Source organism: Mus musculus, chromosome 9 (assembly GCF_000001635.26).
Source record: "Mus musculus strain C57BL/6J chromosome 9, GRCm38.p6 C57BL/6J".
NCBI lineage: Eukaryota > Metazoa > Chordata > Mammalia > Rodentia > Muridae > Mus > Mus musculus.
Window position 1 is genome coordinate 107261844 of NC_000075.6, and position 25702 is coordinate 107287545.

Genomic DNA, 25702 nt, shown 5'->3' on the forward strand with positions numbered 1-25702 from the left:
TGCCCCCCTCCCAGGCTGAGTTTGGTCAGCTCACCTTGACATCTCGGTGGGCAATGTTCCGGCTGTGCAAGAACTGGATGGCAGTGCCAATGTCCCGCATTATCTCTGCAGCCTCTGCAGGTACAGATAGAGGAGACAGAGGAGTGTCAGTTACAAGTCAGGTGACCTGAGGGGACCCAGCCTATAATCTCTCTTGAGCATGGTCTCTGCGGGCCAGCACTAGATGGCAGTCCTACAACCCAGGTCTTCCATCCTAGATCCCCATCCAGACATTCCAGTTTCTTCCGAGGATGTCCTGAGGGCTCTTTCCTCGGGCCTTACACTGCCTCATATCAGTTCCACAGTGGGTCAGCGCCAAGAGCTTGAGTTCCCAGTCTCAAGACCACAGATTGTTCATCTTCAATGTCACAGATTCAAAAACCAAACCCCCGTGAGGTGATGAGACATTCCGTCTCCCTCTTTTGAGTTCTTAAGTGAATCTTGAGGTGTAGCGAGGGGCAGACCTTGGCTAGTATGTCACAGCAACTCCAGAGTAGCCTTTCCGCCCTAATTCCCTACTGTTCCAGGGTCCACACTAACCTCTCTCAGTGAAAGCCTGGTCACCACGCTCCTGAATCCTGCTGAACAGCTCACCACCCTCCATGCTGCAAGACAAGCAGAAAGGGGGGCGGGGCTGAGTATCCACAACTCACTCACTCTGCCCTGGATCAGAGGCCTGGGTCCCTGTACCGTGGAGAACATGGCAGATGGCTGTCAGCTTGAGTGGGTTGATCTGAACTTTCAGAAGTAAGAAAAGGTGGGGAGCCTGGATCCTTGCCCAGAAACTCCTATGCTCCCCCGTGGTGCCGGCTCTGAGACCTTGAACACCTATTCCCCCCACCCCCCATCGAAGGGTATTTCCCCAGATGCACAATGAGATGTCAGTTGATATCTTCATGGCCCACTGCTCTGTGAGTGCTCCCTGTGGGCTACGCTCTGGGCTCCATCCACCCTTCATATACATTGCTATATAACCCTGGTCTGCTTCCTTCCCTCCGCTACCTCTTTTGTTAAAGGAGAATAATAACACCAACCTCCAACTCGTCATAAAGATTGGCTGTGTGATATACAGGGAGAGCTTGGAGCAGAGTCATGCTCGGGGTGAGTGCCTCATTATGACCTTCCTCCACACTTAACATTCGAGTTAACTGAGATTCAGAGAGATTAGCGGGTGCCCACAGTCCCACAGCTGGTGGGTGGCAGAGCCAAGACTGAGCCCCAAATCTGAACAGCTAGCTAACCTATGGAGGAAGAAGAAACTTGAAAGGCAGACAAAAAGAACCCAGACAGGGGGCATAGGGTCTGAGGAAGGCTAAGGTTGAACCCCAGGGCTGGTGGCAGAAGCCCAAGGTGGAGAAGGCTAATGACTCCTGGCCACAGGACTCATTGACAGCATCTAATAGAAAAGAGAAAGGCGAAGGGCTGTGTGTATCCCACTCTTCCCCAAAGCTCCCTGCCCACACAGTCAGGGCTTGGCGGCTTTTTCTGATAACTCCTTGCAGAGTGGAAGTCCTGTCCGGGAAGGAAACAGAGAGCTGTGGTAGTTATTTTTCCTGCCTTGGTGGAGAAGTCCTGGTGGCCAGCTATACAGATGCAAGCCCTGTGACTGTCTACTCCTCTAGGGCTGAAGTGATGGTCAGGGCTGCTGTCTGAAGAAGGAACTCCCTGGATAGCAGTGATCCCAGGGCAAAAGGACACCACCAGTAGGGGTTCAGAGGCAGGGCACCTGCCTGCCCGCCTACCATTCCATGACAATGAGGAGACAGCGCTTGCCGTGGTGCATATTCTCATACACGTCCAGGATGCGCACGATGTGGGGGCCGCCTGACGCCTGCCAGTGGTGGTCCACCTCCTGCCGGGCCTTGGGGCTGTCATACAGGAGCTGTGGAGGGAGGCATCAAGGGCATCAGGCTCACACTCGCTCCCCTCGCTTTGCTCGAAGAGACCCGCGACCTGCCCAAATACCAGACTATGAGGAGCAAAGTGAAAATTCAAATCCTGTTTTTCCTGCTGTATGGTCCAGTGAGCCTCTGGACTTGAGGGGGGTCAGCCCCTCAAGCAGCTTAGCCAGTAAGTCTAGATGGCCCTGGGAGATGGGTGACAGGCTAGAGGGTCGGAGGTCAGAAAAGTCCCTATTTCTCTTTTCAGGGGAAAGAAATGAAGTGGAGCTTGCGCAAGGTTTGTGGTGAATCACATGCGTCATGGGGCGCCAGGCCAGGGACCACATATCTTTTGAGCCTCATTTTTATCCTTGATGACAGGTTACCCAGTTATCCAGGCTGATTGGGATCTGCATATGCCAGGCCCTTGGTGACTCCTTGTTTCTCGTAATGTCTCTCTGTGGGAAAGTGGAAGTGGTAAAGAAAGGAAAAAGGAAAAGCCCAGAATACAGAGAAGTTGTTGGAACCCATATAGAGGCTGCCTGAAGAGGTGGTAGGGCCTGTGTCCGTGAGTCTTTCCTCTGGGACCTGGCCCTGAGCGGAGGGAGACTCGGCTGTACTCCTGCAGGAGCAAAGGTAATTAAGACATCACATTCTCCAGGAGTGGGTGCAGAAATAAAACCGTCACTCCCAAGAAAAGTACTTCTAAAAGAAGTTGCTTGGAGCTGGTGAGATGGCTCGGTGGGTAAAAGGTTCCTGCTGCCCTGCCTGGTGACCTAAATTTGATCCCTGGAACCTACAAGGTAGAAGGAGAGAACCAAATCCTGCAAGCTCTCTCTCTCTCTCTCTCTCAATTAAATAAATAAAATAAAATACAATTAGTTGTTTGGCCATGACCTCCAGCTTTCAACAGAACTCGCAGCATCCCTGAGACCTCTGTGGAGAGGAAGGGACAATGCCAGAGAGATGGATCCACCTCAAGATGACCTCACCCTCATCCCAGGCCTACAGACCCCAGGATCTAACACAGAGCTTGAAACTCAGGGCAGGGAAGACCTTAATTGAGGAAAATAACAGCTTGGTGGAGTTTGGTGTAGGTTTGGGGTTGAATTCCTTCAGTGACTTCCTGTGACCTTAAGTAAGTATGTACAACTCCAAGCCACAGCCCACAACCCAGTAAAATGGAGTAATAACAGAGTCACCCGCATAAGACTCATCTCAGTAAAGTGCATGAGGTAGGCGGGTGTCAGGAATCTCACTCAGGTTAACAGCCTTGGGCTATGGGCTGCCTTCCCTAAGGCTGCCATAGGAAATGAGCAAAGCCCAGGAGAGTCGTGGAGGGGGTTGAGGGGAGGGGATTGGGGGGGGGTTATGAAAGAAGTCAGCATGGGAGGGGAGACTACCCAGAATGGGGACAATAGTGACAAGCCACCCTCAGCAGGCTGGCCCATTCGAGGACCAGCTATATTTTATTTCTCATTTGAGGAAGGCTATGCATCCACGATCTGATCATCTCTGCCCTGCTTAGCACCTGTAGGAACCCAGGACATACCAGCCTCAGTTTCCCCCATACAAGAAGGGGGGGGGGGAGCCAGCCCACTTTATACAGGACCCAATTAAGACAGCTATGGGACCAAGCTCTTCAGATAAAGATAGGGCAATGTCCCAGGGAAGGGAGAGGAATGTAGACGTTCCTTCTGCCCTTTGGCTGTTCCTCCAATCTGCTCCAGCCGGAGAACACAGGCGGTGCCTGTACAGAAACACAGGCAGGCAGGGTTTACTTCGCCCCTCTGTCAGTGCTGAGATCCGTATACTGTTACTCTGGCTAGCGCAGGTATGCCTGGGACTGCTGTGGGCCAAGGGGCGTGGGGTGGGGTCCCCGCTGGAGCACCTGCTTCCTGCTGTCAGAGCTAATGGCCTTAATCTCAGATCAGGGTGGGGGTGTGATCTACCTTCCAACTTTCCCTCTCCCCTGCCTCTTGCTCCTCACATCTCTCCTCCCCAAGCTGATATGTCTCTGGTCAGGCCTCCCAGACTGGCTCTAGACCCCTCCTCCCTCTACCTTCCTCTGACATCCATTCCCACCTAAGTCCTCCCTCTTTCTTCTCAGAAACCCCAAGCTCACAGCTGAAATGCATCCAGGAGGGTCAGCTGCCCTTTCTCGTCTCCATCTGTAGACACAGGTCTCTTTTCCACAGGCCCTCTAGGTTAAAAAAAAAAATGCCCCACTTCCCTGCCCCCGCACCCAAACATGTCTTCTTCACCCACCTCATGATCTGCTATCCCTGGGTCCTAAATCATTTGTCCAGGCCTGGGAGGCTGCACTTGCTATTTCTCAACAGCCCCTCCCTCCATTTTACCAGCCAGGTGCAGAGCAAAAGCTAGGCAGGTGAACTGGGCTTCCCTGGCTTGTCCTCGAAGGAAACATGGCAGAGGCTGGAGGAAGAGAGTGATGGGGGAGGGGAGAGGGTAGCACAGAGGATCCACAGAGGCTCAGAGCTGTGCTGACACAGAGGAGGGAGGGGAGTGCTGGGGGGCGGGCAGCTCTGGGATGAAGCTGTGGTGGCCCTACCCTACTTCCCAAGTAGACTAACTAGTCCTTAGTACCAAGGTGCTGAGAGTAGGCACAGGCTTGGGACAGTGTTGCTCCCAGAAAATCAATGGATGCTTCCTTGGCTCTCTCTGCAGGTGAGACCACAGGGGTCAGAGCCCTGAACATAGGCCCACTCAGTCTCCTAGACCGTCTCATCTGTCACCTTGACTTGTCCCTCGGCATAGCCTCAAACCTGTATGTGTGTGCTGTATGTAAGTGGATGTAGATGTGTGGATGCACATGCCTGTTCGTGAACATGTGAAGCCCACAAGTCAACAATGGGTGTCTTTCTCTATTCCTCTCCATCGTTTAAAAAAAAAATTACGCTAGTCGTGGTGGTGCACGTCTTTAATCCCAGCACTCGGGAGGCAGAGGCAGGCAGATTTCTGAGTTCGAGGCCAGCCTGGTCTACAGAGTGAGTTCCAGGACAGCTGGGGCTACACAGAGAAACCCTGTCTCAAAAAAACTAAAAAAAAAAAAAAAAAAAAAAAGAAATACTTTTTATTTTATGCATACAAGTGTTTGCTTGCACACATATATGTGTGCACCAAATGTGGGCCTGGTACCCATGGAAGCTAGAAGAAGGTGTCAAATCCCCTGCAGCTGTGGAGTTCCAGACAGTTGTGAGCTGCCATCTTTCCAGACCTATCTATCTATCTATCTATCTATCTATCTATCTATCTATCTATCTATCTATCTACCTACCTATCTATTATCTGTCTGTCTGTCTGTTTGTCTATTTATTTGGAGACAGGGTCTCTCACTGAACCTGGTGTTCCCTGTTTCAGCCATTGGCTGGCCAATGAGTCCCTAGGATCTGCCGTCTGAGCCCCACCCAGTGCTGGAATTGCAGACAAACTCTGCCACTCCCACCTTCTATGTGAGCACTGTAGTTTCCCAACTTAGGTGCCCATGCTCACCCAGGAAGTGTTTACTTGCTCACTGAGACACCTCTCTAGCCCCACAAATCTGTTTGTTTGTTTGTTTGTTTGTTATTTCTGGGGTTTTTTTTGTTTGTTTGTTTTTTTTTTTTTTTGAGATAAGGTCTCATAGAGCCCAGGCTGGCTTTGAACTTATGCTATAGCCAAGAATGGCCTTGAAGTCCTCAGTCTCCTGCCTCTACCTCTTGAGAGTTGGGATTATAAGCATGTGCCACCACCCCTGGTTTATGAAGTGTCAGGGGTCAAGAGCCCTGCCCACCTGGAGTTACATTGTCAGCTTCCAAATCTCATAAAATCTAGGTTTCCTCATCATCTTTCCCCAGAGCTAGAGCCTCCTCCCCCCCTCCTCCTCCCCCTCCTCCTCCCCTCCTCCCCATATCCTCCCCCTCCTCCAAGATTCCCCTTAAAGTTACCTCCTTCCATGACCCCTCCAGACCATCTTTCCTAGAAAGGACTCCAACAGTTCCCTTTTGCCCTTTATTTTTTCTCTTTCTGCCCATGTAGTTTGTTTATTTATTGAGTATAATTTACAGTCACTAAGGTGTACAGGCCTCACAGGTCTGGTTCAATGAGTTTAGACAATCCCACACACCCTAGGAGCCACACCCCCATCAAGATGGAAAACATTCCCAGCTCCCCAGAAAGCTCCTGCGTCAGAGTCCTTTCTACCTCCTCTGCTGAAATGCTCACAGCCTACAATTAGCTTGTCCCTTTGATCACTCCTTAAACAAATATACACAGATACTGTGCTTCCAGTGCGCCTGGCTTTGTTCTGAACATGATACAAATATTAGGCAAAGAGGACATAATTATCGTTATTTTTTTAGATAAGAAACTGAAGCACTAAAAAAGGAAGTAACTGGTTCCTGATCACATGATGGTTCTCCAGATCCTTCTTTTATGGTAGGGTCCTGTACTGGCTGGGAAGGGGGCTGATAGGGAGGGGGGAAATGAGATCTTCGTCTGTTCCACCCTATAAAACAGGGGAGGGAGAGGCCACTGTCACTGAGAGCATTCTGTCATGGCCAATACAGTGGATCCAGGTCCTGCTGGTAAGAAGGATTTAACCCAAGGTGGAGGGTTAGTAACTAAGCCCTCCCAGACCACAATATAGGGCACTTGGTCAGGGTGACCTGTCCAATATGCAAAGACCTTTCTGTGGACTTTCTAGATTATATCTAGTTGGCAGGTACCTTCCGGGGGGCCATCTATGTTATAAGCAAGCCAGTCAGATTTACAAAAAAGTCTCCATCTTCCCTCTCTTTCTTTCTTTCTTTCTCTCTCTCTTTCTTTCTTTCTTTCTTTCTTTCTTTCTTTCTTTCTTTCTTTCTTTCTTCCTTCCTTCCTTCCTTCCTTTCTTTCTTCCTTTCTTTCTTTCTTCCTTTCTTTCTTTCTTTCTTTCTCTCTTTCTCTCTCTTTCTAAAAAATGTATTTATTTTATTTATATGGGTGCACTGTAGCTATCTTTAGACACACCAGAAGAGGGCACCAAATCCCATTACAGATGGCTGTGAGCTACCATGTAGTTGCTGGGAATTGAACTCAGGACCTTTGAAAGAGCAGTCAGTGCTCTTAACCACCTAGCCATCTCTCCAGCCACTCATCTTCCCTTTTCTAACCTTCATTGACAAATTGTGTCCATGGACCTTGTCCTCCTTAAAATGCCCGAAGACCAAGTCGATTGAGGTGGAAACAGTCTTTCTCATTTCGTCTGTCTCAGTCACAGAATAGTAAAATGCCACACTCAAAAGCCACTGGGGGTTGTAAAGTCTGACCAGCAGATCCCTCTGCTTGGAGGAGAAAATGAAGAGTGGATGATGGGTGGCCATGAGCTATGTAGCAGGGCTCCATGTTTTTGCTCTGTCCATCCCAGAAATTAACACCAGGGGTACTCCGTCCCCTATGCCAGGCTCTGGACTGTCATCCAAGCCCCCGTGGCTACAACCTTCCAGTATGTCCATTATATCGGGGTTCCACATCCTCTTTAGTAGTCTCCTACCATGAATAATCAAGAAAAACTGGACAGCCGAGGCATACAGACACAAATCGACAGACAAGGCACTGACACAAAGATCAACAATGAGATGTCTCCTCACCAGTCGGCCTTCCGACCCTTCAGTTAGGAGTCCTGGGGATCTTGGGTTCCTGGCCACTACACCAAGATGTTATACCCAACTCACAGGGATCCCCACCCCCCAAAGACTACAGTGGAGCCAATTCCAATGCAAACACATAAGGGTCTTTATTGCAAGCTCGTGAGCAAGGACTCACAGTCACTATCACAGCAGATCAGAAGTGAGAGCCTCGAGTCTGGAGTGCAGGTTATTTATTGTAGCTACATCAAGCTTAGGGAATTTCCATATGGATCAGCAAGTTAATATATCAAAACTGCATTTCTAGGCTGGGCAGTGGTGGCACATGCCTTTAATCCCAGCACTTGGGAGGCAGAGGCAGGTGGATTTCTGAGTTCAAGGCCAGCCTGGTCTACAGAGTTAGTTACAGGACAGCCAGGGCTATACAGAGAAACCCTGCCTCAAAAAACCAAAACCAAAAACACCACCACCACCACCACCAACAACAACAAAAAAAACCCCTGCATTTCTGGTGTAATCTGCAAGAACTAAACATAGCGGCAAAACCATCTGACAAACAGGATGGCTAGGTTATCTATTTTCTGTAGCATGTCTTAGGTTATCTGTATATACCTTGACTCTGCTGTTGTAGCCTGACTGGCTGTTGCTAAGGGTGGGTTGCCATAGGATGTTTGCTCAAGTGGATTTTATGGTTTTCTTCCTAGAATTAGAGTTTAGCCCCTTCACACAAAATGGAACTTCTCAAAACACAGAGTTGGTTGAGCTTTCCAGTAAGCCCACAGAGCAGGGTCCGTCTGCTTGATCACCTCTGGTTGCCAGTCCTGGGGCACAGAGCCCCACCCTGTCTCTGATATTACTTGCAAATTAGGTGACTACATCCATGAAAGAAGGAGACTCTCACGATGTGATGCATTATGAGAACAAGATAAGAACAAGAGGCGGGCTCCACAAAGGTCGGGTGTGACATCCTGGCTAAATTTTCTGTACATCCCTTCTCCATTCTCCCTGGCAAACTAGCATCTACTTCCTTTTCCAGGGACCCATGAGAGCTTACTCAAGTCCCCACCACAAGTTGACTTCATTCATGCAGGTGCATGATTCTACATGATTCTTCTTAAAAGGTGTCCCCAAGCCAGGCGGTGGTGGCACACACCTATTGTCCCAGCACTCGGAAGGCAGAGGCAGGCAGATCTCAAGTTCGAGGTCACCCTGGTCTACAGAGTAAGTTCCAGGACAAACAGGGCTACACAGAGAAACTCTGTCTTGGGGAAAAAAAATGGCAGGGGGTGTCCCCAAACATGAGAATGAGCGTAGACCCAGGAACAGAAGCCCTGGTCTCTATCCTTAGTATGTCCTTGTCTCTCTGGGCCTCCGTCTCCACAAATGTAAAACTGTAAGACTGTAAGCCTTAGAAACAAAGAGAGCCTTTGGACAGGGCCTACTTGCAAAGTACCTGTTGTAGCCACTGCCACAGCACCACCCATGGAGGGAAAACCTCGTAGCCACACCCCTGAGAGCCCACTCAGCTCTATTCAGAATGGGCAACAGTGTGCCCAGTCACAGCTGTGGGAGGAACAAAATAATCAGGGAAAGAGCTTATGACAAACCAATAGGCCAGAACCTTGCTTCACATCAGTCCTATATCTCCTGGGGTCCCCAGGGGTCCATCACAGCTGGAGGGTCAGGCATGACACACCTGGGCAGCTCCACCACTGCAGCTGATACCCAACAGATGCAAACAGCTACACATAGAAGGCCCTCCGTGCACATGCATGCATGTACTACCTGGCTTCCTTCTGAGGAATGGGGGCTCCTGGCAGCCGTTGAAGTCTGGACCCCACTGAAGCCCAGCAAAGCACTGAGTTTGACACTTCTCTGGCCTACACCTTAGAGACAATGGTTTCCACCTTGCTTTCTCCCCTCATCCACCTTTGCCAAATTCTCTCCCCTGCTCTCAGAACTGGCAGCCAGATGGCCAGACCCTAGCAAGCCAGGGACTTACTGGTGCCCTTCTGGCATCCCCAGGTGGAACTAGGCCTCAGAAAAGCTAGCTCCACCCCCTCACAGCACCTCAGAATTCTGCCCTCTCCCACCCAAATAAAGCCTAAGTCAGGGTGGATTGGTTCTTCAGTTCCAAGGCTAAGAACACAACAGCAGCATCTGTTTGTTTGCAAAACAATTTGCAATTTAGAAAGCACTCTGCCGTCCTTTATCTCATGGGAATGCTTGGTGCCACCCTGTGAGGCAATCGGGGTGGGAACCATTAGCCTCCATCTGCAGATTAAGGAAAGGGAGGCTCAGGAAGATGAAGTCACTGCCCTGGGGCCTCCAGTCTCACTGTGGAGGCTGCAAGAGGAGAACTGAGTTTTGAGAGCGCATCAAAGGGGAGGTGAGAGGGAGGGGCGACCACAAGTTGGAAAGCCAAAGCTTGCACAAGACTCAGGAGACTAAAAACTAAGTAAATGTGTGAATAGGTGTACAAGCACATGGAGATAAATACACATGTGTAGAAATGTGTGCGCATACATGCCAAAGTGCACGTGTGGAGGTATACGCAAGGTGAACAGAAAGTACAGGATTCGTGGGAGTTGCACTTTTGGGAATTCGTGCATCTCCAGTCTCTACTTTGTTGACGTAAAACTCTCAGAGCGAGATTCACCCATCAGCCCACTACTCCTTCCAATCAATTTCTCCAAAGTGACTAGCAGAGAATTGGCCACAAGGAGGTTTTCACAAAAGAATGATGGTCTTGCCGCCACAACTCAACCTATGACAGCCTTGCCCAAGACAGACAGAGCCTAGAAACTTCCATTGAGATGTCTTTTCCCACTGAGGTCCTATCTCCATTGCAGGACAACTGTTACCCTTCCATTACCCATGGCCTGGAAATGTGTTCTGTCTTCCCAGGGTTATCACCGCACAAAGCTGAGATGTCAGCAACAAAAAACACAGCCTTGGAAACCAGTCCTAAATGTTCTTTCCCAGTCTCCTGTAGCCCAAGAAGGGCCTCTTATCTGCAGGCACACACCCACCCTCACATCCTGTAACCCTGGATTCAACTTACTCTGGATCTGGACTTCTCTCAGATCAAAGTGAGCACACTGTCTCCATCTCTCTCACACAGAGAAGGCATCCTGACTATCTGTCTGGACAGGCCGTTTCCTTGGACACCCCTGCTAACAAATCCACAACCTCCCCATGCCCCAGCCAGTTCCCCTGTCACGCAGGCACGGCAGCTCTCTGGCTCAGGGTGGAACACCTGCTTGTTCCAGGGGAAGTGGGCTGACTTTTAATCTTTCCCATCATCAGGACAGGAACAGTCAAGAAGATGAAGCTCTAGGTGTCTTGCTAACACACAACTCCACAGGCACAAGCCCGGAGTCTCTTTTTTCCAGTTACCCACGAAGCACTCCAAACCCCATTATCTCCAAATACCTTGCCCACTGACCACAAGATTTCAGCATCCTGAAAGAAGCCAAGGGGAGGAAAGATAAAATAAAACAAACAAACAAAAGCCCTCTAATTGTCTATAAAATGAAATTACAAAATTACCAGAAACCCATTTAAGTTTGTAAGTATAAACAAAGACAGATTTTAATTCTGAGCTTCCTGGAAGTTTTGGCAAAGAAACAAACCAGGTACACACGCCTGTTTTTTACAAGAGACCAAACTCCAAAAGGGAATTGGTATTAACCCTCCCATGAAAGTCAAGTCAAACATTATAGCAAGACCGTCCACAGTAATTTTGAAAAAGATATAGAAAGGTACAAATGGACATATTTAATATGGATTCTCCTATAAAGACGATGTAGCTCATTGTACCTGCCTGGCACACAAGCTAACCAGACCCTTTATGTCCTTGGATTCCAGCTCTTTTCTATGCAGGAGGACAGACAGGAGTGCCAAGGACTGGATACTCCCTCCAACACCTCCTCGCCCACAGGAGAGAGCTCATCCTGCCTCAGGCCAGGGCAGACAGGAAGCGGAAACACTTCTCACCGCAGAGGAGACACGTGCATGCCCAGGGTCAAGCACCGGTGCAAAAGGACTGAACAACGTTATAGGAAAATAAAGCTTTTGACTCATACCGTTTTCCCTGTAGGGAGCCATATTCTCACAGAGGAGGCTACGGATAAACAAAAACCTCAAAATTAGACAGGGGGCCATGGGAGCGGGCAGAAGGGACAGGAGAGGTTTCTGAGGGTAATACATGTGAACACACGTGACATGGACGCCGAAAGGGGGCTCCTGGGGATGGAGGAGGAAGAGGAGAATGTAGGAAAGGAGGGACAAGGAGAAGCAACAAAGACAAAGCACGTTTGAAAATGCCATAATGAGGGGCTGGAGGGATGGCTCAGCGGTTAAGAACACTGACTGCTCTTCCAAAGGTCCTGAGTTCAAATCCCAGCAACCACATGGTGGCTCACAACCATCTTGTAACAAGATCTGACACCCTCTTTTGGAGGGTCTGAAGACAGCTACAGTGTACTTACATATAATAAATAAATAAACCTTAAAAAAAAGAAAAGAAAATGCTGTGATGAAATCTAATTCTGTGTGTGTGACCTTAACAAGCCCTGCCACACTTTCTCCTTGACAAGTTTCCAACTCAGCCTTCTCCCAGGTCCCTTCTGGCTCCCAATTCTACAGGGATTGGAGACTGTGACCCCCATGGGAACTACTTCATTGTCTTTATAAAAAGACACCACTGGAATACTAGAATTCATTTTTTCAGCCCTTTTTGCTTGTTTTATAAGATGAAGCCCAGGCTGGCTTCAAACTCAGGATTTTCCTTCTTCATCCTCCCAAGTGCTGACACCACAGGTATATGCCACCACACTTGATTCCAACCTATTTATGAGGACCCCCCCACCCCACCCCACCCCCGTGCCTGGCATTCTGGAAGGCTATTAACAGCCCTGCCCTTGCCCTTCACCTGCCAGTGTTCCCTGCTGGCTGTTTTTGCCTGATGAGAGCATGAGCCACAGTCTCAGTCTCAAATCTGGGTGCAAGCATCATGCAGGATGTCAGTTTCAGGGCACAGAGACAAGAGTCTCTTCCTTTTAAATATTCTTAAACAGTTGTTTAGTTTTATCTTCTGTGCACGTGTATGCTGGTGGGATCGTGTGTGCCGTAGTAGGGATGTGGGAGAGGTCAGGGGACACCTTGCTGAAGTCGAGTCTCTCCTTCTATCAAGTGGGTACTGGGGATCAAATGAAGACCAGCAGGCTTGGTGGCAAGCATTTTGTCTGCTGAGCCATCTCACTGGCTTGACAAGAGTTTCTTTAAGCATGGACCTAATGAAACCAAAGTCGTCACACCTCTCCTGTTCCCCCACACACACAGGCACTCCCTGAGGAGGCCGTATCCTCAAGAGTACCCATGCTATTTAAAGAGCTGGTAATGATGTCAAATCTAACTTCTTAGCCACAGTTTCAAATTAGAGCCTCGGACATGTGCCATTACTCTCTCGCACTCATTTTCCCAGCTTTTGTAGCTCATTAAGAGAGCTAATGGAACCAATTTTGCAGCTATGGATTAGTTGGCCTCGCTCCAGATCAGGCCGTGCTTCATTAAGTTCTGACCACATCTTGTCCTCTGTCACACCCTGGTCATTTACCTTCCCCTCCTCAGATGCAAAGTTCCAGGGAGGTCAGCTCAGATGATACCAGTGACCTCCAAATGTCCAGGCCCAAGATGGATGTCTAGCGAAGGACAGTTTGGGGTCAGTGTGAGCACCCCCCTTTCAAAGTAACTGTTCTTTCCTGGTGCACAGCCCATACTTGTGCTGATACATCTCGCACTTTGTGCACCGTATCTGGAGAAGATGTCTCTCTGTGAGGTTAAGTGACTTTCCCAAAGTCACACAGCCAGATGATGAATCAACCCTTGAACCCAGAGCTGTTGGATTCTAAGTACATACACGCATACATACAAACATACATACATACATACATACATACATACATACATACATACATAGAAAGAGAGAGAGAGGGAGAACCCAGAGCTGTTGGATTCTAAGTACATACATACATACATACATACATACATAGAGAGAGAGAGAGAGACCTTCTTCCTATAGCTGTGAAGGTGAGTGGGTAATCTTCCTACAACATCAATGAGGGAAAGATAAACTGGGGGAGGAGGCCTAGCCAGCCCTTCCTAGACCTAGGCTCCATACTTCTGAGTCCAGACCAGGCTAAGTAGATGTGTCAACTGTGGCAGGTGTTTGCAGATCCCATGCCCTGTCCTAGGTACGTTATACCCTTTAGCTCTTGCCCTTTGACAGCTGTACCGTTACCCATAATGCTCAGCTGAGGAGACTGTGGCTCAGCAGTTTTGTAGCTTCCCGAGGTCATGTGATTTGTAAAAGTCCATCTCCAAGTCTGAGAAGTCCCTGGGATCCAGATTCGGCTCTTTTCCTACCAAGGCCTGTCCATTCCCAGATGCCACAAACATTCCCTGGCCCTACCTTGGTATCAGTCCAAAACCTTGGCAGGGAATGCTGTCACAGACACTCTGTCCTCAAGGGTTGGGGGGGGAGTGAGTCTATTCATGAGTCACCGCAGCATTTGATGAGGGGATTCGCTCAGTTCCGTCTCTTCTACCTTCTTTCAGGAGCCAGAGCAGGCAAGGTGGGGAAGACTCCCCACTGCAAGGGAGCCCAGGAGCACAGAGGGCTCCCTGTGACAGCTCCCCTTCTAGATCAAGGCCAGGATTCCTGGCAGGTTGGGATCTCTCTGACCACGACTCATCAGAGTTCTGGGAAGAAAGGAGCAGCTACAGCGCCAAACCCCAACCTCCCCAAGATGCGAAGCTGATGGCAGAGCCAAGGCGCTTTTGGATGTCAGCAAGTCTCAGAACAGATTCCTCCAATGTATTACATTTTGATGGTCTCAGTTTGTCTCCTTTTTTGCCAGCTCCAGACAATCGAGAAATAAAGACAAAAGGGCCAAATCTGGTGGGCCTGGGGAAAGGGAAGAAACGTTGCCAGGAAAAGAGAACAGAACTGGTCTCGTAGGCAAGAGAGGGCACATGAGTGCTAGTTGGGGTGAACCGGGGTTCCAGTGCCTCAGGTCATGCGGGGGAAGAGCAGCTGTGGCTACAGAGGTTCAGGAGGGACCTACCTGAACACTGAAGGCTAGTTCATCTCCCTACACACCACTGGCAGGCCATCCTATAGCTCTGAAAAGTGCAGACAACAACAGTACTCTTTCTCCAGGAGGTCTCAAGGAAGGACTGAGAGCACACAGAGTTCACGTGAGCACACACTGAATGCACTGGGGGCCTACTGTTCCAGGGGTGGAAATGGCTTTCCAAGTTTGCTTGACAGGTCCTGGCTTCCTCTAGGCCTTGCCCTGAGATAAACTCACACCCTCCTCCCTGTTTCCCGGAACTTAAAAAAAGCTAGGTGCACCCCGGGAGCAATCCAACAGGTCAGAAAATGGTCTCAGATCCTCATAGGGACAAGGGAGACTGGGAGTCCTACAAGCGCACACACAGAGGGCTGCCTAATGTCTACCTCTATGTTCACAGAGGAAAATCTCTCTCTCTCTCCTCTCTCTCTCTCTCTCTCTGCTCTTCCAGAGGCAGGGGGTCTGATTCCCAGTAAGATAATGCTCTCTTCTGGGCTTAGTGGCCACCAGGCACTCAAGTCATGCATAGACATACATGCAGATAAATACACATATACATAACACTAATACACATAAAACTACACTAGAAATAAAAATAAGGGCTGGAGAGATGGTTCAGCAGTTAAGAGCACCAACTGCTCTTTCAGAGGTTCTGAGTTCAATTCCCAGCAACCACATAGCGGCTCACAATTATCTGTAATGGGGATCTGATGCCCTCTTCTGGTGTGTCTGAAGACAGCTTCAGTGTACTCATATAAATAAAAATAAATAAATCTTAAAAAAAAAACTTAAATACTAATCAGCAGGAAGAAACTTCACAGGGTCCCACCCTGACCCTTAGACAGAGAATACACACAACTTACATCTGCTCCAATGCAAAGTGGTCAGCCCTGAATCCATGTGTGTGTGATTTAAACTATACAAAACAACAACAACAACAAAACCTACGTACTTTGTCAGACACTACCCCAGCACTATTTATTCTACAACAGAGTAAAAAAAGAGAACGTTTTCATCCTATGAACAGAGACTTTAGAAAATACAGCGTTTTGTTTTGATCTCAGAAATAATGTCCCTCTTTTGGTGGTCTGCCTTCACAAACAGATCCTTGCCTGGACATAAATATGTGCCTCAATTGGTCAGTTGTGTTGTAGTGTAGTGACGTCCACATAGCTGGCATAGGGCTCAAGGGGACAGTGGCTACCCCATCTAAGCATGGGTGACCTGGACAAGCAAGGCCACGCAACGAGGACACATGCTGACTCAGCGTCTAGTCAGCCGCAGAGAAAAGGGAGCCAGTACTTCTGTAACTCCCAGACGAAGGACCGACAGCCTCTCTTATTCTGGATGTCACAGAAATGATGGAAGTATAAGAAGTGGGGCTGGGGAGGCTGGAGACACAGCTCAGGGGTTTCAAGCACTGGCTGCTTTTCCAGAGGACCTGGGTGCAATTCCCAAAACCCATATCAGGCATCTCACAACTGTTGGTAACTCCACTCCCAGGGCTTCTGAGGGCACCAGGCATGCATGGGATACACAGACACACAAGCAGACAAAACATCCGTGTGCATAAATAAAACAAATAATTTTTAAAAAAGAAGTGGTGGCAGGGAAGATGGCCTAGAGCCCATGACAGGCACTGCAAGTGACCTTCTGACCCCATCCTCCAGCCCTGCAGTTTCTGAAGTCTGTAAGCGCTCAGCTCAGCATCTTTCCCTCTTCCCTTAGCTCCATCCACGTCCCTACAGCTCCCCATACAGGTTTGCAGAGGGTAGGCAGCCATCTCTGCGTTCAGATCCCTCCAGAAGCACTAGTGACTTGTCCAGGCTGCCAGCGTCCTGCACACCATGACCCCCTCCCCAACTCCCAGGCCCTCTCTAGTCCTGTGTCTGTCCATCCAGAGTATGCCCAAGTCCCCAATACCTACCCAGCTTCTAGAAGAAATGTCCTGTCTCCAACAGCCATGCCATGGAGTCATGGCCATGAGCAGGAGAAGGGGAGAGACCTCGTCCTCTTGGGAACCAGGATGGTGACCTGGCACTGCCCAGGGTCACCCTTGTGAAGGGAATGGGCTACAGTGAATCATTTCTGCTCTCTTGAGCCTTCTGGGGATGTTCCCTGGCACTGGATCAGCCTGACTCAAAGATTTGACTGAGCCCTGGGAGAGAATGTAGAGGAGTCTCCAAACCTGAGTCATAACCCCAGAGCTTCCTGTCCCTAGCTGACTACAGACCCTGCTGATAGCATCACCAGCTGACGTTTCCCTGGCAACAGCATTCACTGAGTGGCTAGGGGACAAGCTCCCTGGAGCATCCTCTAGCCAGACTCTATCGTGCAGCTCAACTGCTTGCAAGGGCAACCCCAACAGAGAGTAGGACTCCCTCATGCCCACTTCCCTGGCACTGCTCATGATCCCAGCCCACCCTAAGTGTCCCAATCTGAAGGAAGACCTTTTGCCAAGCAAAGCACCCAGCCCCTCGTTTTACAGATGGGCTGACTGTGGCACACAGGGAAGGGTGGCAGAGGGCCAGAAATTGGCCACCTGCCAAGCCTGGGCTCCAGCCCAGCTTTGGACACAACTCTGCTCTGTGAACGTGGGTGAGTTACTCTGCCTTTCTGAACCTCTGTGACTGCAGCCATGACAGGGGAGTGGTAACCATTCTCAGATGACTCTGCTGACTGTGTTTAAGCAGCAAGTGGCGCTCTCATCCAGCTACTGGTTAACTGCCTACCGAGACCAAGGACACACATCTTGAGAAGAAGGCTGTTCATGGTGGGGAAACCTGTAGAACAAGTTCTCGGTCCTCAGTAGAAGTTGAACCCCTTGGGAATGGAGCAGTGGGTGTAGCTGATCAGGCCCCGGCCACTCAGAGTCTGGAAATAGCCTCTGAGATTACTGGAGTAATTAAATACAGTCTAAAAAGTCTTGGGGATCATGCCAGATAGTGTAGGGGCATCTCACATTCTGCCCCACCCTACAGAAACAGAATCGGATTGCACCGCATACCCTTAGTCCACCCCATCTCTCCTAGGCTCCTCTGCTAACTTTGAGGCTCTGGTAGGACCTCAGTCCTTTCCTTCCCTGACTTTGGCCAGGTAACCTTAGGAGTCATAATGTGCCCAACCACACTGTTGTCCAAACCACCATCTCCGACCATTGGGCCATAAAGAGGTCCAATAAGGAGAGACTGCAGCTAAAGTCGGCTTCCCACTCTCCACAGGGACGCCTCAAGTTACAGCCCAAGTGCGCCTGACTCCAGCTGTTCTGCCAGCACCTGGTCAGAGCTGACAGCAGGAGGGGACATTGGGAGTGAGGTGGGTACAGCCAGATGCTCTTTGCCCTTGCCCCACCCCCACCCTCCCCTGAGAATGGGGGAGCTGTAAGCTGACTAAAATGAAGCTTGCCCTGCCCTCAGCCTGTGGGCTGCAGCAGAGGGAGCCCGTCCCAGCTCCAGCTCCAGCCCCAGCCGGAAACGCTTGAAACAAGCAGGGGCAAGGCCTTAGAGTGGAAGGATGAACCACAGCAGGAGGAATGGGTGGGGAAAGGGGGAAGGGGAGGGACAGAGGCAAAGAAACTGCATCTGCAGAGAAGCGGCGAGGACAAAGGCCTGGTCTACAGACAGCGCAAGGTTAACCCCAACCCTGTACTGAAAGCAAAAGCAATCCTCTCAGCACTTCTGTCTGTCCTGCGCTGGCTGGAAAGGCTGTCAGGGTGTCCTGGTTCCCAGCACGGGTGCGCTGTACTCCTGCTCAAGGAAAAGCCTGAGGTTCCCACCCTGCAGGGTTTCTATCACCGTTGAAACCCAGCAATCTAATCTACTTAGTTCCAAAAGAGCAAGAGGGTGGGGAGGAGCTAGGCAACCCCAGCTTCCTGCAACCCATTCTCTCCACCCCAGGAGGGCTGGTTCCTCCAGAGGTAGAAGGAACTCGGTAGAGTCCTTCTATGGGCCAATAATGCACCACCAAAAAGTTGTACGAGAGCCCCGCCCTCTGAGAGTACGTTCTAGCCTTCGCTGTCTCCTTACAAATGCAAAGATGGATACAACCACAGAATCCTGCTCACTGACATACACACAAACCCAGGTCCGACCACAGAGATAACTGCTACCATCCTTACCTCTTGCGCAATGGCCGGCACACTCCAACATCGGCTGACAGCCTCAAGGTTGAGGGCACAGGAGGGTGAAGAACCACAGGGCCAACCGGGGGTTTTCCAGTTTCCGTGATAATGCAAAGAGGAAAAACTACTGCCCCAAATTCAAAGCTAAAGAGACACCTGTTGTCATGGAGACCAGACCCTGACCCAGACATCTCTTCTGCACTCCCATCAATGATGAGTTACCCTCCTCCCCCCACCCCCAACACCCTTCAGTCCCTCCACTGTTTCCCAAGCCTGTGACATTGGCCCCACTGAAACCAGCCACATCCTGCCAGGATCTGATCTGTAGTGAGGAAGCGGTACCCCACAGCAAGTGCTAAGGATCTAAACCAGACATATCGTCACACACGCCAGACCATTCTCTGTCACTGTACTTTCTTCTCAGACCAGAGGTCTGGATTAAAGAGGACAACACCTTCCAGAAAGCCCCCACCCACTCCCCCTCCCCCCTTTGTCTTAGTAAGGGTTTCCATTGCTGTGGAAGAGACACCATGACCAAGACAACTCTTATAAAGGACAACATTTAATTGGGGCTGGCTTATAGGTTCAGAGGTTCAGTCCATTACCATCATGGCAGGAAGCATGGCAGTGTCCAGGTAGGCATGGCACTGGAGAAACTGTGAGTTCTACCTCTTGTTCTGAAGGCAAATAGAAGACTGGCTTCCAGGCCGCTAGGAGAAGGGTCTCAAAGCTCACCCCCACAGTGACACACTTCCTTCAACAAGGCCACACCTACTCCAACAAGGCTACATACCCTAACAGTGCCACTCCCTGGGCCATGCATATTGAAACCTCCCCACCTCTGTCCCCCAGTGCAGACAGTTCTTGCCCACTCAACAGCCAGACTTTGTGTCTTTGGTACCCTGGGCTCAGTTGCATGAGGCCTGAGACAAGCTATACACAGCCCAAGGAGCCCCACTGGGTCGTAACCTCTGTGTACTGACCTCATCCAATGACATCTGAGAATTCACAGGGCTAAACAGGGCCCTGCAAAGATTCCCAGAAAAATTATAGAGGGCAAAGTGAGCATCCTTCTAGAGTCAGGTCTCAGAGACTTTCCCTTTCTTCAAGGACTTACACAATGTAGGAGTTGTGCCAAGACGGGTATCAAATTTCTTAGGCTTTACCCAAGCCCTGCCATCTACTAGATATGTACTTTAGGCAAGTCTATGGTCTCTCTGAACCTAAATGTCCTCATGCATAAAAGGAAAACGATAGGAACTTATTAAAACAATTCATGCTGTACATTGGAAACAGGGCCTGCCAGACAGACTTTTCGAGAACACTGTCAGCTATTCATGGGCATGTTAGAATCTACAGAACCAGGGACCAGAGAGATGGTCCAGTGGTTAGAGCACTTACTGCTTTTCCAGAGGACTTGAGTTAACTTCTCAGCAAACCCAGCTCACAACTGCCTGTAACTTCAGCCCCAAGGGACTGAGGGGTCTCTCTTCTGGTCTCTGTAGGTATTGGCACTCACATCCAGTTACCCACATACAGATACACATGTATACACATACATGGCTCAGCAGGTAAGCCGCCACTCCAACAATCTGACTTCAATCCTGACTCCACATGGAAGGTGAGAACTGGCTCCTACATATTGACCCCTGACCTCCACATGCAGGCCAGCCATGCACACACCCAAGTGTGTGTGTGTGTGTGTGTGTGTGTGTGTGTGTGTGTGTGTGTGTGTGTGTATGTGTGTGTGTGTGTGCATGCACAAATGAATAAATTTTTTTTGTTTTGTTTTTGGTTTTTTGTTTTTTGTTTTTCCGAGACAGGGTTTCTCTGTATAGCCTTGGCTGTCCTGGAACTCACTTTGTAGACCAGGCTGGCCTTGAACTCAGAAATCTGCTTGCCTCTGCCTCCCAAGTGCTGGGAGTAAAGGCGTGAGCCACCACCGCCCAGAGAATAAATATTTTTTAGAACACTTTTTAATTTACAATACCAAAGAATGCTGGCATTAGCTCCTAGATGACCCAGGGGACTGTGGGCAGATGATTTTGGAAGACCAGCAGAGCAGAGGGGAGCTCAAAGGTATAGTGACAAACCACTTTTCTTTTCTTTTTCTTTTCTTTTTTTTTAAGATTTATTTATTAATTATGTATTAGTACACTGTAGCTGTTTTCAGACACACCAGAAGAGGGCAATAGATCCCATTACGGATGGTTGTGAGCCACCATGTGGTTGTTGGGATTTGAACGCTGGACCTCTGGAAGAGCAGTCAGTGCTCTTAACCACTGAGCCATCTCTCCAGCCGGCAGCCCGCTTTTCAAGCGAGCACAATATAAAGCACAGCCTCTTAAACAGTGGGGTTAGACCCTGTATGGGGTTAGGCCCTGTATGGGGTTAGACCCTGTATGGGGTTAGGCCCTGTATGGGGTGAGTTGCCTAACTGAAAGTGGGAGTTGTCAAAACTTTGGCAATAATGAGGTTTCTAAATATAAAACCACTAAACGTTTCGAAACCATCCACATAACGAATCCAAGGTGCTTGGTGGTGCGGCCTGCGCTGCTCCTGTCCGTTCTGAACACCCTTAGTTCTGAACACACAGCACACACACTCTGCCGTGTGCTCAGAGTTAACACAACTGCATATCATCAATGGCAGTGGCTTTAAAAAACAAACAAACCATGTTTACAAATTTGTCTGCTCTTACAGAAACACGATGGTTTAATTATAGAAAACGAGACCTTTAATATTTCCCTACCTTCATTCCTCAGCATGTATGACACGATTAAATCTTTGGATCACATTGTTAGAATATTTGACTTTTAAAATTGCTCTTTGAGCAGTTGACTTGAGTTATATTTTTCTTTAAAAAAAATCATTAAAATGGATTTTGGCTTGAGATTAGGACAGAATTTCTAACGATTTCTGAAAAGGCCATAGATATACTTCTTCCATTTCTCTTCTCTTCTTTTCTTTTTTTTTAAAGATTTATTTGCCGGGTGTGGTGGCACACACCTTTAATCCCAGCACTTGGGAGGCAGAGACAGGTGGATTTCTGAGTTCAAGGCCAGCCTGCTCTACAAAGTGAGTACCAGGACAGCCAGGGTTATACAGAGAAACCCAGTCTTGAAAAACCAAAAAAAAAAAAAAAAAAACATTTATTTATTTATTATATGTAAGTACACTGTAGCTGTCTTCAGATATTTCAGAAGAGGGCGTCAGATCTCATTACAGATGGTTGTGAGCCACCATGTGGTTCCTGGGATTTGAACTCAGGACCTTTGGAAGAGCAGTCAGTGCTCTTATCTTCTGAGCCATCTTGCCAGCCCTCTCTTTTTTTCTTATGTGTTTTATCTGCATGTATGTATGTGCACCGTGTGTGTGTGTGTGTGTGTGTGTGTGTGTGTGTGTGTGTGTGTGTGTGTGTGTGTACAATGCCCACAGAGCCCAGAGGAAGGCATTGGATACCTTAGAACTGGAGCTATAGACCGTTGTGAACCACCATGTGAGTGCTGGGAACGGAACTCTGACACTTCTGTAAAACCAGTGCTCACAAGTGCTCAGCTCTCTGGCCAGCCCACTCTTCTTTGTTAGAAACAGGATCTCACAGTGCATCCCAGCTGGCCCAGAACTCGCAGAGATCCACGTGCCTCAGCCTCCCAAGAGCTAGGATTAAAGGCATATGCTATAACCCTCAACAGCATTTTGTAACATTTATGCAAAAAAGCATTAACAACTATAAAATCACAATATTGACCAACTCTGGAAAACGCTCTAAGTCCTATGGCATCAAATATGCAGCTAAGTCGGGTGTGGTGGCGCATGTCTTTAATCCCAGCACTTGGGAGGCAGAGGCAGGCTAATTTCTGAGTTCGAGGCCAGCCTGGTCTACAGAGTGAGTTCCAGGACAGCCAGGGCTATACAGAGAAACCCTGTCTCAAAAAACCAAAACAAAATACAAAAAACAAAAAACAAAAAAACAAAAAACAAACAAACAAAAAACAAACAAACAAAAAAACCCAGCCAAAATTCCTTTACATCAAAAAATAAACAGGCACGTTTATTTCATTAATATGAAATCTTGCTTTCATCTTTGATAACTAGTCATAATGTAGCTATGACAAAGAGTTATTTTAAAATAAATGTCTTATAATTTTACTACCAGCAAATGTATGGGCTGTATACTATTTTATATATCTATAGACCCAGAGAAGTGTCAAACTTTCTCCAGCAAAGTGGGAAAAAAATTTTGAGAAGCCCCTGGTATTACAGTCTCAGGACATTCAAGCCCAATCTAAACCTTCTTTTACACTTTGCAGGTCGGAAGCTCTTCTGAAACCTGTTTAGCCAAACCGATGGGCGCTGGCAGTCCAGGAACCTCCACGAAGCTCCTCCAGTATTTTTTTTTCCTAAGTGTTGACAGTCTTTGGTCAGTGAAACCCTTGCCTTTCCAGGGACTCTGCTGTGCAGGGCCACTGGCCCACCCTTGGGTTTCTGACCTGTTGAGGAAGTAACAATGAGCCGGGGCTGATCTGACTGGCATGGAAACGGTAGGTGGGGGGAGGGGTGGCTGCCAAGTGAGAGAAAGCCTGCCCTGCCTGGCAGCCCCACCTAGCCTCAAATCCAGCTCTACAGCACCAGCCCCAACAGGCCATCTCTGCCCATGGTGCTAGAGGGTGTGACCTCTCCCTTCCCCCATCACCCTCCTCCTCCCTCTCCCTCTCCCTCTCCCTCTCCCTCTCCCTCTCCCTCTCCCTCTCTCTCTCTCTCTCTCTCTCTCTCACACACACACACACACACACACACACACACACACACACACACCTCTCAGCCTTTGACTCTCATTCTGGCTTCTCCCTGCCATTCTGAGTGGAGAGAGCCTCTCTGCTCACAGGTGTGGCCCAATGGCAGATAGGTGACAGAAAGGCCTTACAGAAGGACACCTCCTTCCTCTACAGACCTCCCACAGCACCTCTATCTGGGAAGGTGATGACGCTGCTGGATTCCTTTGTGAAGTTCCAGGCCTTTAGGCTGGGAAATAGCCTTCCATGTGGTTAACAGAGACTGGAAAAACTCCTTCCAAAACTCTGAAGGGCTGAGCTTGGTTATGACAGTGGGCACTTAGGAGCCACTGCTGTATGCCAAGCTCTGGACCTAGGAGTTCCAAGGCAGCTTTCATTCAGTAACAGTATAGCTTTAGGGGCCAAGAAGATTCCATTGCTCCAAAAATACTCAAACTTGGGACAGCTTCCTGGAAGAGGTGGCAGTGGAACTGAGCCTCGATAGGTGGGAATGGCACCATTACAGAAGAAAAACGGCCACCTATGGATGCAAAGACCGAAGGACTAAACTGCCCAAGCCTTGTAGGCCACACTCAGAGGCTCAAAGTGTATAGAGTCAAATCTAAGACCCTGGTGAGGTCAAGCAAGCTCTCCTGGTCTGGAGGGTGTTATTTCCAATCTATTAGGGGAAATAGATTCTCTGTGGCATGTGCTTCGGGACAACATTGCTGTGGTCCTACACAGCACACAATCAGAGCAGCCTAGCCTACCTCAGCCATCCGCTCCAACGGAAAGAGAACTGTTAAAGATGAGGCTGCCCAGTCACTCCCTGATCGATCGTGAGATTGCAAGAGGGTGCTCACTGTAGAGACCCTTTCTGAAAGATATCCCACCCCACCAACCATTCTGATCTCTTTAACAAAGAGGAGAAGAGGAGGCCCTGGGAGGCCAGAGCAGGGATGGGAAGGGTTCCCAGCCCTGTTATGTAGCAGCAGGAGCAGAATAAAGGACCCTACCTCTCCTCCCATGTGGACTCCTCCCAGGTCTTCCCAGGGCCTTCCATGTTTTTACTTAAAGGTACTTAGTGCCCTGGTCACATTTGCTTTTAATCAGTTAGGCCTAGGAAGGAACACACGATGTCCGCAGGAGGAGTATGAAGCCTGCATGCCCCCATACTCTCCCTGAGACACCCCACCTTCCAGTTCTAATGGTTCAGCGAAAGGGCTTGGGGAGCCATAGAACGCTCCGATGGTCACAGAAGTGGGCCTGGGGCGAGAGACCTTGCTGTGCTTGAGGTCAAACAAGAAAGAGCAGTGGTCAGAGGTTGAGAGGAAGGGGAAGGGGGCAGGCAGGCCTGTTCCTTTAGGGCCCCGCTGAATGGCAGTAGCTACAGGGATAATGACCACAGTCTTCCTGTTTCGTGGATGCCTGCTGCCTTTAGACTTCCTGCTGGGTACTAGCTAACCTCTTGGGCAACAAAACCCAAAGGTGGGCATGAAAAAGCAATGGCCTGAATGAGTTCAGCCTACAAGATGAAGTCAAGCCAGCCTAATTATCTGAGCTATGGATCTAGGAAGGCACAGAGCCCGTGACCTCCTAGGCTGAGCTAGAGCAGCTGAGGAGAGGGTTAGGACCCCCTCGGGGAATGGCTGAGCTCCCTGGATCCTGGTCTGTCACTGTGTTGATCCCTCCCATCCATCCTTGCTCTCCTGGGCAAAGGACAGAAAATGTTAAATGAGAAGGTGTCAGTCAGTTCCTTCCCCAAGGCCAAGCCACTAAAAGAATACATACACACAGCCAGAGGTTGAGCTGGCCCCTTCTGGAAGGTAGGAGCCAAGATCTGAAAGAATTAAGAGTGAGAGCCACATCTAATCTCTGTCTCCCTTGAGGCTCAATTTAGGGCCAGATCCTAGAGTCTTCTAGCCTTGCTGACCCATACTCTTAAGAGGTACAGAGATGAAACTATTTCAGAACTGCCATTGTTCCCAGACCAGGACGGGGGAAGAAGGTGGGGCCTTTAAAGTAGGAGGAGCCAGAGTGGAAGCTGCTGCAGTCACTGGCTCCCCCAGTCATTAGACACTTCATCTAAGGGGGAGGTGTCACTAGCTCCTCCAGTCATTAG

The 25702-nt window shown here is 49.2% G+C and overlaps 1 protein-coding gene across 6 annotated transcripts in view; it reads right to left on the bottom strand.

The window, feature by feature from the left end:
* Mapkapk3 (mitogen-activated protein kinase-activated protein kinase 3) overlaps positions 1–25702 on the bottom strand; it is a 34951-nt gene that overhangs the window by 6917 nt on the left and 2332 nt on the right. For 4 of the 6 annotated variants that reach the window (NM_178907.3, NM_001316691.1, XM_006511616.3 and 1 more), the window contains 3 exons: positions 1782–1921; positions 580–644; positions 35–114 (listed from right to left, as the gene is read on the bottom strand). In NM_178907.3, coding sequence (NP_849238.1) covers positions 35–114; positions 580–644; positions 1782–1921 — 285 coding nt within the window. Of the gene's footprint in view, positions 1–34; positions 115–579; positions 645–1781; positions 1922–16612; positions 16786–18802; positions 19068–25702 lie in introns of those variants that run through there. The other 2 variants (XM_006511619.2, XM_006511617.4) reach the window with 2 other exon arrangements.